The 16,273-nt window shown below is 39.3% G+C and overlaps 1 protein-coding gene across 12 annotated transcripts in view; it reads left to right on the forward strand.

Moving 5' to 3' along the window:
- Positions 1-16,273, forward strand: part of ABCG2 (ATP binding cassette subfamily G member 2 (Junior blood group)) — a 132,061-nt gene that overhangs the window by 103,282 nt on the left and 12,506 nt on the right. For all 12 annotated transcript variants that reach the window (XM_012179371.5, XM_012179370.5, XM_042251082.2 and 9 more), the window contains 4 exon segments: positions 6,079-6,230; positions 8,389-8,493; positions 9,628-9,878; positions 15,642-15,724. In XM_012179371.5, coding sequence (XP_012034761.1) covers positions 6,079-6,230; positions 8,389-8,493; positions 9,628-9,878; positions 15,642-15,724 — 591 coding nt within the window.

The raw sequence follows: 16,273 nt of genomic DNA on the forward strand, positions 1-16,273 counted from the left end.
CACCACAGAGTCCACAGCACTGATGATATTGTCACCATCCATTGCATGAACTCCAGTCTGACTTCCCCAGCTGCCCCAGAAGTGTCTTTTTTTCCCTTTCTGGCTCAGGATTATCTTCAGAAACACCCCCCACTTTTTTTTTTTTTTTGGACTTTTCTAATCCTGAACAGTTCTTTATTCTTTCCCTGCCTCTCACGTCCTCACACATATTTGAGAGTACATTTCATAGGGCGACCCTCAAGTTGTATCCAACCAGTGTTTCCTCACGATCAGACTCATGCCATGAATTCTTGGCAGGGATGCTGCAGAAATGAGGCTGTATTCTCAGTGATAACATCAGGCTGTGTGATTCTGACTTCTCCCATCATGGATGATGTTCACCTTCATCAGCTGGTCATGTTGGTGTCTGCTGGCTTTATCTGCTATGAAATAACTATTTTCCCTTTGTAATTGATTAGTGTTTTATTAGGGGAGATAATCAGATATTAGGCCAGTATCCTGTTCCTCATAAAATCTTCCATGCACCAGTTTTAGCCTATATGCACAACTGCCTCTATCAGCTCTGAGTCTGAGGGTAACCAAGGGGTGATTTTCTTTTTACATCATTCATTCAACATGTATTCATTGGTCTTTTACTATAAAGAAACTTTCTTCCTTCTCTGTTCCTATGTTTACTCATTTTCTCCTTTTATTAAGTGGGTTATAATCTGTTATTCTTACTTAGTTTCATGACAAAGTTCACCCTGATTTGGCCAATGGGAGCCTCCTCAGGCTGCCTTTTGTGTTGTTTTTACATGTCCCTGTCATTCTTTAAGGATTTCTTTGCCTTATGGTCAGCAAGATGTTCCAGGCTCACCTTGTACTTTTCCTGTATCAGATATTTCTTCATGGAGTCCTGGTTCCTCCCAGTTTAGCTATGATTTAAAAACCAACATCTGATTACTTGGTGTGCTCACTGCTATGGGAGTGTCGTTGCTTCTAGACCCACTTAGCAGACAGACCTAGGAAATGTGTATATGTATATATAACATAGAAATACATATGTATATTTTATTTGGAAATATATTTACTATAAATATGTTATATGTATGTGTGTAATAGTTTGAATATAACTTACATGTATAAGGATATTTGTAACTATTGCACTATTAGTGTGTCAGTTCAGTTCAGTCACTCAGTCGTGTCCGACTCTTTGCGACCCCATGAATCACAGCACACCAGGCCTCCCTGTCCATCACCATCTCCCGGAGTTCTCTCAGACTCACATCCATCGAGTCAGTGATGCCATCCAGCCATCTCATCCTCTGTTGTCCCCTTCTCCTCCTGCCCCCAGTCCCTCCCAGCATCAGAGTCTTTTCCAATGAGTCAACTCTCGCATGAGGAGTCCAAAGTACTGGAGCTTCAGCTTTAGCATCATTCCTTCCAAAAGAAATCCCAGGGCTGATCTCCTTCAGAATGGACTGGTTGGATCTCCTTGCAGTCCACGGGACTCTCAAGAGTCTTCTCCAACACCACAGTTCAAATACCTCAATTCTTCAGTGCTCAGCCTTCTTCACAATCCAACTCTCACATCCATACATGACCACAGGAAAAACCATAGCCTTGACTAGACAGACCTTAGTCGGCAAAGTAATGTCTCTGCTTTTGAATATGCTGTCTAGGTTGATCATAACTTTTCTTCCAAGGAGTAAGCGTGTTTTAATTTCATGGCTGCAGTCACCATCTGCAGTGATTTTGGAGCCCCCAAAAATAAAGTCTGACACTGTTTCTACTGTTTCCCCATCTATTTCCCATGAAGTGTATATATATATTTTTAAGTGAATTTATATTATTTCCAATCCTGATCTAACACTTGAGTGCTCTTTTTAGCATGCTGCCTTTCCGTGTTTTTAAATGACTTTTCAGACAATGAGAAACTTGGCTCCCATTATCTCAGTATGTTTCCTTTCTTCCTCAGTAACTAACTTAATTGTTCAATTTAATCAGTTTCCCAGTCACTCTGGTGGTTCCCTATGCTTACCACCTCTGGGACAATTACCGCGACTCCCCATTTTTAAAAAGCTGTTGGACATACCATCTTTATATGGCATGCCCTCCATATCATTACCTATCTTTTTTAAAAGTTTTATTTCTTTGTTATATATATATGTATATATTTTGGGGGGGCATGTTGGGTCTTTGTTCCTGTACATGGGGAATTTCTCTAGTTGCAGCAAGTGGTGGCTACTGTTTGTTGCCGTGCACAGGCTTCTCATTGAGGTGGCTTCTCATTGTGGAGTATGGGCTCTAGAGCACTGGTTCAGTAATTGTGGCACATGGGCTTAGGTGCCTCTCGGTATGTGGGGTCTTTCAGGAGCAGGGATCGAACTCAATGTCCCCTGCTTTGGCATGTGGATTCTTAACCACTGAACTACCAGGGAAAACCCTACCTTGCTTCTTCTGATGTCCATGCCCTTGTAAGCAAGCCTTTATGCTAGAATAAGAAGAAACGGGAAGGTGGAAATGTCTAAGATTTTAGACATTTTAAGTTTGAGATATCAATTGCACATGTAAGTGAAGATGTCAAGTAACAGGTCTGGGATTCAGGTTCAGTTAGAGAATACATCCATGATATTTTTGTTATCTGTAATTAATTATATTAACAGTGTTCTTTAGAGAATGACGACTTCAGTTCAGTTCAATCTCTCAGTGATGTCCAACTCTTTGCAACCTCATGGACTGCAGCTCACCAGGCCTCCCTGTCCATCACCAACTCCCGGAGTGTACTTAAACTCATGCCCATTGAGTTGGTGATGCCATCCAACCATCTCATCCTCTGTCATCCACTTCTCCTCCTACTTTCAATCTTTCCCAGCATCAGGGTCTTTTCAAATGAGTCAGTTCTTCACATGAGGTAGCCAAAGTATTGGAGTTTCAGCTTCAACATCAGTTCCAATGAACATTCAGGACTGATTTCCTTTAGGATGGACTGGTTGGATCTCCTTGCAGTCCAAGGGACTCTCAAGAGTCTTCTCCAACACCACAGTTCAAAAGCATCAATTCTTTGGCACTCTGTCTTCTTTATAGTCCAACTCTCACATCCATACATGACTACTGGAAAAACCATAGACTTGACCTAGATGGACCTTTGTTGGCAAAGTAATGTCTCTGCTTTTTAATATACTGTCTAGGTTGGTCATAACTTTTCTTCCTAGGAGTAAGCGTCTTTTAATTTCATGGCTGCAATCACCATCTGCAGTGATTTTGGACCCCCCCCCCCCAAAATAAAGTCTGCCACTGTTTCTACTGTTTCCCCATCTATCTGCCATGAAGTGATGGGACCAGATCCCACTGTTTTCTGAATGTTGAGCTTTAAGCCAACTTTTTCACTCTCCTCCTTCACTTTCATCAAGAGGCTCTTTAGTCCTTCACTTTCTGCCATAAAGGTGGTGTCATCTGCGTATCTGAGATTATTGATATTTCTCCCGGCAATCTTGATTCCAGCTTGTGCTTCATCCAGCCCAGCATTTCACATGATGTACTCTGCATATAAGTTAAATAAGCATGGTGAAAGTGTACAGCCTTGATGTATTCCTTTTCCTATTTGGAACCAGTCTATTGTTCCATGTCCAGTTCTAACTGTTGCTTCCTGACCTGCATATAGGTTTCTCAAAAGGCAGGTCAAGTGATCTCGTATTCCCATCTCTTTCAGAATTTTCCACAGTTGATTGTGATCCATACAGTCAAAGGCTTTGGCATAGTCAATAAAGCAGAAATAGATGTTTTTCTGGGACTCTCGCTTTTTCGAAGATCCAGCGGATGTTGGCAATTTGATGTCTGGTTCCTCTACCTTTTCTAAAACCAGATTGAACAGCTGGAAGTTCACGGTTCAAGTATTGGCTTGAGAGAATTCTCCTGGCTTAGAGAATTTTGAGCATTGCTTTGCTAGTGTGTGAGATGAGTGCAACTGTGTGGTAGTTTGAGCATTCTTTGGCATTGCCTGTCTTTGGGATTGGAATGAAAACTGACCTTTTCCAGTCCTGTGGCCACTGCTGAGTTTTCCAAATTTGGTGGCATATTGAGTGCAGCACTTTCACAGCATCATCTTATAGGATTTGAAATAGCTCAACTGGAATTCCATCACCTCTACTAGCTTTATTTGTAGTGACGCTTCCTAAGGACAACTTGACTTCACATTCCAGGATGTCTGGCTCTAGTTGAGTGATCAGACCATCATGATTATCTGGGTTGTGAAGATCTTTTTTGTACAGTTCTTCTGTGTGTTCTTGCCACCTCTTCTGAATATCTTCTGCTTCTGGGTCTATACCATTTCTGTCCTTTATTAAGCCCATCTTTGCATGAAATGTTCCCTTGGTATCTCTGATTTTCTTGAAGAAATCTCTAGTCTTTCCCATTCTATTGTTTCCTCTATTTCTTTGCACTGATCACTGAGGAAGGCTTTCTTATCTCTCCTTGCTATTCTTTGGAACTCTGCATTCAAATGGGTGTATCTTTCCTTTTCTCCTTTGCTTTTTGTTTCTCTTCTTTTCACAGCTATTTGTAAGGCTCCTCAGACAGCCATTTTGCCTTTTATTATTATTTTTTTTGCAATGATGACTTGACATAGACTATCATACTGTGTTAGGCTTCATTATGTGTTGGGCTAGTTAGCTCACAAGCATCTTTCCTCACATTGGAGAGCTTTAACCTCATCTGTCTAGAGTTCCACTGTGCATACTAATCACTAGGGGTCTTATTAAAGTGCAGATTCTTATTCTAGATCTCTGAATGGGAGGCCAAGGTTCTCCATTTCTAATAGGGGATACTGATACTGATACCTCAGACCACACATGGAGAATAGAGTTCTCACACCAGTCCACCTCCCTGCTGCCAGTCCTTTACTGGCCCCTTCCTGTCTACTGACTGATGAGCCAGCTCTGAGTGACAGGGTTCATCATGGGCCGATTTTTCATTGCTGTCTTTTCAGCAGTCTCCAGTGCCTGCCTCTGCACATACACCTCAGCTCTGCGATGACACTGAACTACTTGCAGTTTTTGAAGTAGATCGTGTTATGGCACATTTTGTTTGCTGTCTTCCTCCACCTTCTCTCCCTGTCAGTCCCTGTGATACACTACTTACATCATCTTCAGATGGGTTATAGTCTCCTATTTGGCTTACAAGGCACCTTCAGCTACTTTTACTCCTCCTTGTATCAAAACGATTGGTCTTTTTGAGGTAGAACAAACTTGTATCTATGGCTAGCATATAGTACTCAGAAAATGTTTAAATTAATGTGCTTCTTCTCATACGACTACTACTACTAATAGTAGTTTATTGTTTTCAGTAATAGTTTTTGAGTGGTGATTTTGGCTTTTCTTTCTTCTATCCATAAGTAGTAGCTCCTGTATGAAGATAGGAATTACTATCTTTTGGCCGTGGTATTAGATCAGGGATCAAATCCCAACCTGCCCCTTCTAACTGTGATGCTTTGAACCATTGCTTAGTTCTCTGAGCCTTATCTGTTATGTAAAGGTAAAATTATTGGTACTGTTTTGTAACAATATTGTGAGAATTTAGATGAGGTCATCTATAAAAACAAAGATATAGTCAGTACTCAGTAATGTTAATTGTATTATTAAGGCAGAGAATTGAAAACTAGTTCCAAAAGAGCCAGAAGACTTAAATGAATGATCATAAAAATAATGATCAATAAAGATATGACCATTTTTTTAAAGATTTAGTTCATAATAAGTTTTCAAACTTGAGTGTACTTACAAATTACCTGGGTGCTTGTTAAAATATGCTTCCCTGGACCCAGCAGGTCTGAGTAGACTGTCCAGGAATATACATTTTTAATTAATACTCTGATTGATTCTAGATTGCCCAAGGAAAACACTTTAGAAACCCTAGTTTCATGAAAACATTGAGTTTAGTTTCCCTAATTATCAGATAGATTATATGAGATGAGAAGTTAGTAAGAGAAAGTCAAGTTGAATGAGGAATAAATGATCTAAAGGCAGGAGTAATAAAGTATGTTACCAAGAAATGTAAGTTTCAGATGTTTAATGACTCATTGTTATCTTCTCACTATTAATTTAGGATGTCTAAACAAGGACGGACAATCATCTTCTCCATTCATCAGCCTCGTTATTCCATCTTCAAGTTGTTTGATAGCCTCACCTTGTTGGCCTCAGGAAGACTAATGTTCCATGGGCCTGCTCAGGAGGCCTTGGGTTACTTTGAAGACATTGGTATGGTTGCCTTTTTTGTGCTGTAAGATCCTTCATTAATAGTATCCTAAAGGAGAACAAAGGAGTCACTTGGAGTGCTGTTTGATCTTTGAGTAGATATACACATATCACACTTTCCACTGCTCCGAAACATCTTCGGTTAGTTTGGTGCTAGAATTTTTTTTTACTTTGCAGTGCCAGTTTGTTATTTATGTCTCTTTTTTGTCCTGTTTGAGTACATGCATGTGCACACATATTTTTTGTGTGTGTATGTGTGTATGTGTGTGTGTGTGTGTGTGTATTTCTAATGGGGCTATATCTGTTGTCCTCAGTTCTGGTGACCTTTCCCTAACAGTTCAATAAATATATTGACCTTATGGCCACTTATCTGTCAGATGGATATTTTTGGAAAGATCTAATGTCCTTAAGTTATTTGTCTTCTTAGCTAATACAGATTAAGGTTTATCATGTTCTTCCCTTACATGGGATATTGGTTTTCCTTGGTGAGGGTTAATGGAGATGCTATTATATTTAATTTTCTAGTGATATTAGGTTGTGGATTTAGCCTGTATGCAACTTACCTGTCAATACAATGGCTATCATAAGTCTGACTTCAATGGGCCAACATTTCTGATGGTTCTGGACTGCCTGTTTCTATTTAAAATGGAAATAAATATATAATTTTTAAATGATTCATGCAGTCTACTTTGTTTTAGAGGTACTTGGATATGATTATAGATGATGATCCAGGACCTCAAATATAGTTTAAAATATTTGCCAGCCATATTTTAAAATGTCTTTGTTTAATCTCTATCATTAAGTCTACATGGGTCAAGAGTTTTGGGGAGATGAACCTAAGGGTCAGACTACAGGCAAAGCTGAGTTCAGATGATCATGTTGTTACTGAGTCTAAGCTCATACTGCTTGCTGCTGCTGCTGCAAGTCGCTTCAGTCGTGTCTGTCTCTGTGCCACCCCATAGACGGCCTCCCACCAGGTTTCCCCGTCCCTGGGATTCTCCAGGCAATAACTGCACAACAGGCCAATAAATCAAGAGATAATTTGCTGGGTCAAGGAATAGCGGCTTTATTTGGAAAGCAAGCAGATCAAGAAGATGTTGGGCTAGCATCTCAAAGAAACATCTTACCCGTGTTATAAATCAGGCTTCTTTTATACTAAAAGGAAAGGGTGTGAGGCTGATTGCTGCAAACTTGTTGGTGCTGGAATCCTTTGTTCTTGCATTTGCCTGTGTGGGTCTGGTCATGGCGTTCCTATAAACCTCCAACAAGACAATGTTATTCTTTGCTCTGCAACTTTTTATCTCTGTATGAAGGGAAAAGTGTTATACCTTTAGAGAGCAGACCCTGGAGAATGAGCTATCCCATATATTTCAGGCTACAGGCAACATTCTTAACTTGTAGCAAAAGCAATAGAATACAAAGGTTAAAGTGAAAGAAACAGATCTAGTATGGAGTCAGATTTGTTCTTCCCTGTTACAGTGCCAGGAGAGGTCAAGGTAAGCATTCAACTGTGCTGTGCCAGCTACATTCTCTTGAGAATGCTGTTCTGGTGATTTGTTCTCTATATTGGAATTATAATAGCATAATAAATAACCATTTGGACCTGAATTTAGTAGGGGCAGAAATAGTCATTGCTGAAGTAGGTACTAGCATTCTAGCAGTCTCTTAGTGAACTTGAAGAGCAGAACATGCCCCAGGCCTCTCCCAAACACAGTTCTTCTGTGCCTTAGCTGGCTTTGCTTGTTGCCTTGCTTTAAAGAACATTAGTCTTTCCGTGGGTTTTTATTTCAGTGTGTTCTTTTTTTCTTAGACCCATGTCTAGATTTTTGAAGAAGTTCTGATAAGCACCAGAGCATATTGCTAGCTATTTCAGGTCTCATGAATTATGATGGGTAAGGACCAAGCTCTAATGTAAGACTTTATAATAGTCCAAGGTTGGTTTGGTGTATGTTGTTTTGCGAAGAGTCAGAAAATTGTTGAAATATTGTGTGATTAAATATATAAAAAGAAAATATAAATTAATGAGGGGAGAAGAGAGAAGAAAAATGAGAGAGAAATTATTAGATTCTGTCTTCCCTACCAGCATCTCCCTTGCTCTCTAAAACAGTCTTTATTTACCGGGACTATCAATTTTGTGTACCTGAGTGACCTTCTTTTGCAGGTTTCCACTGTGAGCCCTATAATAACCCTGCAGACTTCTTCCTGGACATCATTAATGGAGACTCTTCTGCTGTGGTGTTAAATAGAGAAGACTCAGATGATGAAGGTAAACAAATCTGTTGAGAATCACAGATTATTTTCTAATTGAGTTGGCTGAAGTTTAGCAATGTGGTAGCTTATTAAACCATGGCTGTTTGAATTTATATCAGTGCTATCCTCCGATACTGGTTGTACTAGTTTGTTTGGCTGCTGCAACAGAAATACCATAGACCAGATGATTTAAACAATAGACATTTTTTCCTCTCAATCCTGGAGACAGCAAGTCCAGGATCAAGGTATCAGCAGATTCAGTGTCTGTTGAGGTCCTGCTTCCTGCTTCATACATGGGCAACCATACTCTAGCTTCTTCAGGTGCTGGGAGTCGGGAGGGAGCTCTCTGGGGCCTCTTTCATAAGGGCACTAATCCCACCTCCTGAGGGCTCCAGCCTCATGACCTAATCATCCCTCAAAGTCATTCCATTCAAATACCATCACACTGGGAACTGGGTTTCAGCATATGAATTTTGGGGACACACAAACATTCAATCTAATAACATCAATCAACACAGATTTTTTTCGTCTGTGAGAGTGGTATTTATTTAATCTGTAAATGAGCATTGATAGGACAATGTCAGTTCTAACAAGAGTTCCCATTTTAAAAGAAGTGCCCATTGTTTACAGAGTGGTCCCTCAGTTTCCATGGAGGATTGGTTTCAGAACCCCCTCCCCCCATGCCTTGTAGATACCAGAATCCAAGGATGCTCAAGTCCCTCTATAGGCCCTCTATATCCCTGGGTTCCATGTCTGCAGATTCAGAGGGCCAATTGTGTAGTGTTTTGAAATAAGAAACTTGGCAATTTATGCATTTATTAATTGTAAAAAGCAAGAACCAGGTTTTTTTTTTTTTTTTTAGGAATTATAACTCCGAATTGTGAGAAGTCTGTTTTGAAAGATTTAGGGTCCAACTATTATAATTAGGAAAAGGTCAGTGAATTTGCTCTATCCCTAAGTTTATAGAGGGAGGCCAATTTAGTCTGTTTTCTTACCTTGTAAATCAGTGACAGAACCCATAATTTTTTTATACTCAAGCTTTAGAATGAAGATGCTAGAGTAAAATCTAAGAAAGGGGTATAGAAAAATGGGTTAAATCTGTTGTTATTTTTAAAATAATGTTTCCTTTTTATCTGCCTTTATTCCACAGCTAAGGAGACCGAAGAGCCTTCCAAAAATGATACTTCACTCATAGAAAAATTAGCTGGGTTTTATGTCAACTCCTCCTTCTTCAAGGAAACAAAAGTTGAATTAGATAAATTCTCAGGGGAGCGGAGAAGGAAGAAGCTTTCATCCTATAAGGAGATCACTTATGCCACCTCCTTCTGTCATCAGCTCAAATGGATTTCCAAGCGTTCATTCAAAAATTTACTGGGTAATCCCCAGGCTTCTATAGCTCAGGTAACCTACTGGACTCTTCTAATTATGCTGTAAAATACTAATTTGGGGGACATTATGCTTATCTTCTGCCCACGCTATATTTATTTATCCCCATTCCATTCAGGGTATAGAAACAAGCAAAACCTAATTAGGTTTTTACTTGTAGAAAGACTTATTTTTTAGTGGGGTTTTTTTTTTTTTTGATCACCCACTCAGAATCTTTTTGGTTCAGACAAGCTGTAATGGATAATCTTTGTAGAAAAAAAATTTTTTTTTTCTAAAACTTGTGAAGTAAAGAAAATGTTTGACCACATTTGTGGTTTTCTGATGGCTGCACATGTTCATTTCCTGATGCATTCAATAAGTTCTTATTGATTATGTGCTGCATTTTGGAGCTTGTATATAGCCATGAACAAAATAAAACCCCTGCTCTTGGGGATCTTTCTTATGAGGAGAGACAGATGATAAATTCATATAGAAATAAATAGCATGTCAGATGGTAAAAGGGGCTGGGAAGAGAGTTTAAGCAGAGAAATAGAGAAAGGAAATGAGAAAGGAAGGGAAGAAGGGAAGAGGGAAAGAAAGGAAAGAGGTTGGTTGGTTTGCATCTTACATCAGGTGGCCAGGGACACCTTCAGCCTGGTGTCGCTGAATGCCCCTGAAAGCAGTAGGGCCTCTCACTCTTTTCCTGAAGAGCCTCTTTACAGATGCTGTCCCTTCTAATCAGCCTTCCTCATTTAGGGGTTCTGATCTTAGGAGAGCACTAGATGCCTAAAACAGTGTGCAGTTAACACAAAGGTAGTAAGCAGACTGGAATTCTGTTCAGTAAGACCCTTCACTCTCAGACTGACCTTCTCTTAATTAGGTTGAATTAATGTTCCTTTTTCTCTTTCTCATTGATAGTTGTTGATGATTACTCCTTTATGATTTTTCTGTTATTCTTAAGCCCTCTGTCATCTAAAACCCTCATTTTTTCATCCTTTCTAAGTGAAGTGAAGTTGCTCAGTTGTGCCCAACTCTTTGCAACCCCATGGATAGTAGCCTGCACCAAGCTCCTCCGTCTATGGAATTTTCAAGGCAATAGTACTGGAGTGGGTTGCCATTTCCTTCTCCAGGGGATCTTCCCAACCCAGGGATCGAACCCAGGTCTCTCACATTGTAGATAGACGCTTCACCATCTGAGCCACCAGGGAAGTCAAGGAAGTCAATTTAACCAGTTATTTTGGGAGTAGCTGATTTTATTTTCATTGAATTTCTACTGAGTCCTGAAAGATGGTGTGTTGTTGGCTCTAATGTCACTGATTTCTTACTATACATGCCATCATTTTCATACTGTGGTACTGTTGCCTTTTAAGTATTAATTTCAAGAGCCTATATCCTTCAAGGCATACTGCTCATTAATCCAGACACTTTTTACTTGTTATTTGGCATTTGTCAGAACATGAAAAGTTTTATGTACTTTCAGTCAAGGGTACTTTTTAATTCTTTTAGTAGATTTAATGTTACTTGGGAACAACTTCTGTAAACAATGTCAACCTCATTATCCATTGTTTAACAGTAAAATGATATGAGTGTTGACTCTTTAGTGTGATTTATACATTAGATTTTTTTATTTGGAAAAGAAATTTCTCTTGCTTCTGAAAGTGGTTTCTAACTATCTTGTCCAAGTCACATATGGTTGGCCCTCAGTATCCGCAAGTTCTGCACCCACTGAGGTTGGAGGAACTCACAGATGTGGAGGGCTGACTGTATGATTCCATTTTATATGAGGAGCTTGAACATCTGTAGATTTTGACAGCCAAGGGAATCCCCCTGCTAATACCAGGAAATGACGCTATGTGGTAGTTCTGGGCAGGGGTGATTAGAATGTGGGGCTATTTTTACACCAGGTTTCTGCGTCTTTTGGTGCTGGGTTTTCTTCAGATTCCAGCTCCAGGCAGGCCTAGTGTCTCCAGGTTGCATGTTCAGCTACTTTCCTCCTCAGTGAACTCAACCTCTGCCACAGGAATCCCAACAATGTTCACAGCAGTGATAATGTCACAGAACAAGGACAGAATCTTGTTTTTCCCTGAGCATCTGCCTATGGGGGGAAATTCTTTTTCAGTTTAGCCAGTCCTGGAAAGTTAGCTTAAGCCAGAAATAGGCAAAGCTATTTTGTAAAGGGTCAAAGAATAAATACTGTAGGATTTGTGGGTCATATGGTCTTTGTCTCAGGTAGTCAACCCTGCCATTTTAGGAAGGAAGTAGCCATAAATACATTTGAATAATAAACATGACTGTGTTCCAATAAAGCTTTTTTCATGGACTCTGAAATATGAATTGTATATGAATTTCACATGACATGAAATATATACATATATTTTTGCCATTAAAAAAATGGTCCAAGAAACCCCAAAACCATTTTTAGCTCATGGACTGAACAGAAATAAGCCTAGGACCATAGCTTGCTGACTTCGATTTAGGGTCTTTTAATCTTGGGAGTCTGTCTTTTACTTCTCTAAGTGTTTGAATGTGAAGCTATTAAATAGTCATTTACATGAGCTAGACTTTGTTTCTGGTAATACATTTAACCGAAGGTTGTCTTTGGAAGGTCTTGGAATGAATGGATTTTCTATATAAGATTTAATATTCATTTAATGTCCCAAAGTTTTCCTGGTCAAATCAATTTGGGAAATACTATCGTGTCTCTGAGAGAGTCATAGTTTCTATTAGCACATTTAACATTTGACTATGGATTAATTTTTTCAGCAACAGCCATGAACATCCCTTAGAATTCACCTTGAAAAATGTTGCTAAACACAACTGAACAAAATTAGAGTTACATATTTAGGAAATTTCCTTTTTTTCCCTTCTGTTCAAAAGACTCCACCTGCACAGAATTCATAGGATTCTTCGCTCCAATGAAAAAAGTTTAGTCTTCCTGTTTATTTTCTTTTGCTTAATGGTAAAAGGAATAACATAGACACACCTTGTAAAAGCATGCTAAAATTATGAGATTAATCACTTTGTCAGTGTTTGAAAACTTTCCTTGAGAATACTTTTAGCGCTTTGAAACCATTAGGAAACATCTTAATGATAAAACTGACAGTCTGTTAATATGTTATTAACAGAATGCAAAAAAATGCAAAAGAATGCGAAAGAAGCAAAGCATGTAGAGTGTCCGCTTTTAAAAGTCTGAATATTCTTGGAGTTTTACAGTGTGAAAGTATAGATTTGTATACATCTGCATGCACACATGCTAATGGGATCATCATTATTTATTTTGGGAGTTGATCTGTTGACATGAAGTATAGTATATTTTGAAGGTAATTAAGATAAGCCAGGGTAGTAATTTTTTTTTTTCAAATTTCTGACTGTGTTTTTTTAGGAAGGCAATTTTTAAGTACATCTTAAATCGTATTTTTTCCAGACTCTGGTCTTCACAAGCTAGTCTTCACAGATCATGATCTTGTTTTCCAGTTTTGTTTGCCTCTTGCCAAAAGTGTCTTGACAAGTTACTACAAGCTTTGATACCATTGCACTGTTGTAGTGCTGGGGTATTTTTTTTTTAACTCTGAAGATTCCAAGGTATATGGTAGGATATTTTTTCTTTGGATGGTCATCTCTTATATCTTTATATTTATACATTTAATAAAATTTAATTAAAAGTATAATAAATATAATTTCCTTTTATAAGTTATAACCCTAAATCTTTGTCTATAAAAGTATCTTTAAGAGACATTTTATCAGTCTTAAATACGAAAGTGATGTTTATCCAGTCTTCTTCAGTTCAGTTCAGTTCATTTCAGTCGCTCAGTCGTGTCCGACTCTTTGCAACCCCATGAATTGCAGCATGCCAGTCCTCCCTGTCCATCACCAACTCCCAGAGTTCACTCAGACTCACGTCCATCGAGTTGGTGATGCCATCCAGCCATCTCATCCTCTGTCGTCCCCTTCTCCTCCTGCCCCCAATCCCTCCCAGCATCAAAGTCTTTTGCAATGAGTCAACTCTTCGCATGAAGTGGCCAAAGTATTGGAGTTTCAGCCTCAGCATCAGTCCTTCCAGTGAACACCCAGGACTGGTCTCCTTTAGGATGGACTGGTTGGATCTCCTTGCAGTCAAAGGGACTCGCAAGAGTCTTCTCCAGCACCACAATTCAAAAGCATCAATTCTTCAGTGCTCAGCTTTCTTCACAGTCCAACTCTCACACCCATACTTGACCACTGGAAAACCATAGCCTTGACTAGATGGACCTTTGTTGGCAAAGTAATATCTCTGCTTTTTAATATGCTGTCTAGGTTGGTCATAACTTTCCTTCCAAGGAGTAAGCGTCTTTTAATTTCATGGCTGCAATCACCATCTGCAGTGATTTTGGAGCCCCCCAAAATAAAGTCTGACACTGTTTCCACTGTTTATCCATCTATTTCCCATGAAGTGATGGGACCAGATGCCATGATCTTCATTTTCTGAATGATGAGCTTTAAGCCAGCTTTTCCTCCTTCACTTTCATCAAGAGGCTTTTGAGTTCCTCTTCACTTTCTGCCATAAGGGTGGTGTCATCTGCCTATTTGAGATTATTGATATTTCTCCCAGCAATCTTGATTCCAGCTTGTGCTTCTTCCAGCCCAGCGTTTCTCATGATGTACTCTGCATAGAAGTTAAATAAGCAGCATGACAATATACAGCCTTGGCGTACTCCTTTTCCTATTTGGAACCAGTCTGTTGTTCCATGTCCAGTTCTAACTGTTGCTTCCTGACCTGCATATAGGTTTCTCAAGAGGCAGGTGAGGTGGTATGGTTTTCCCATCTCTTTCAGAATTTTCCACAGTTTATTGTGATCCACACAGTCAAAGGCTTTGGCATAGCCGAGAAAGCAGAAATAGATGTTTTTCTGGAACTTTCTGGCTTTGTCAATGATCCAGCGGATGTTGGCAATTTGATCTCTGGTTCCTCTGCCTTTTCTAAAACCTGCTTGAACATTTGGAAGTTTCTTAGGAGTCATCAAACACTCTTAGGAGTCAGCAAAGGTGGGTAAGAATGGGGAAGACTTGGCAGCTTGTCCAGTTGTTGGTGGTAGACCCTCTGGGCTGAGGCTGCGGGAGGAACAGTGGCAGGAGGGTGGGTAATGGAAGCACTCGGGTGCCCCGGCGAGAGCTGGCCGAATGCTTTGCTGACAGTGACAGTGCACTTTTCCACTGTAGGCGTGGACTCCCCAGGTCAGATAGATGACCTCAGTTTACCCCTACTTCCTTATTGTGTAAAATCCCATTGTTAGAATTTTTTTAAGTGTACTTTAAAGTTTTTATTTATTTTTATTTGGTTTTTCATGTTAAGAGTAAGGATATCCTGTTTTTATTGGAACCTCTTGAAATATCACACTATGCATGTTCATTAGCACAAAGGTTGAGAGTTTAGGCCAGAACTCTCAGCAAGTTGGGCTTTATTTTGCCGCCAAACTGCTTTTCCGGGTGCCTGCATTGTTCTGCTTCACTGTCTGTCATTCCCAGGCCCCAGAGCCTGAACTGGACCATGAACTGGCAGTGCCAGCTCAGACGCTGGGAATCTTAGCTTTTCTACTTTGTCTTCCTGTCAGTCTCCTGAACACACGGATAAGTTATTTTCACTTTAACTTAAAAAGCAGTCTAGTAACATGTACATTTTATATTTTCCTGAGGACTGTGTTCAAGCCATTTAAAATATCTGTATCAGTGGAGAGATTTGATTATATAGCCAGATATATTTTAATAATAAAGGGTGTGTTAAGTTTTTACCTTTAATTGAAATTCTTTTTTCTTTTTGAAAAGTTAATTGTGACAGTCTTCCTGGGACTGGTTATAGGTGCCATTTTCTATGATCTAAAAAATGATCCTTCAGGAATCCAGAACAGGTGAGTAAATCTGGGTCTTGATTTTGAGAGCGTGTGGTTACTTTTCTTTCAAGTTTATGAAATTACATTAAGAATTTGAATTTGAAATAAGCACAGGGTACACTGAGGAGTAGGACAAGTCAGTGAATTTAAAGCTGAATGAGAGTTTTCATATTCATATATAACATATATATATGTATCATGCTAAACTAGGCAGAACATAAAATTTACCCTGTTAACCAGTTTTAAGTGTACACTTCAGTGGCATTAATTACATTGTTGTGCAACCATCTTCACCATCCAATGCTAGAACTTCTTCATTTTCCCAAACTGAATCTCTGTACTCATTGAACACCAACTCCCCACGCCTTATTTTTCCCCAGCCCCTGGAAACCACTGTTATACATTTTGTCTCTAGATCTGAGTATTCTAGGTACCTCATATAATTGGAATCTTAGAGTATTTTTCCTTTTGTGACTGCCTTATTGTCTTTAGCATAGTGTCTTCAAGGTTCATCCATGTTGTGGCATATGTCAGAATTTCTTTTTAAAGACTGAATAGTATCCATTG

The sequence above is a fragment of the Ovis aries genome, chromosome 6 (genome assembly GCF_016772045.2).
Source record: "Ovis aries strain OAR_USU_Benz2616 breed Rambouillet chromosome 6, ARS-UI_Ramb_v3.0, whole genome shotgun sequence".
NCBI classification, from domain to species: Eukaryota; Metazoa; Chordata; class Mammalia; order Artiodactyla; family Bovidae; genus Ovis; species Ovis aries.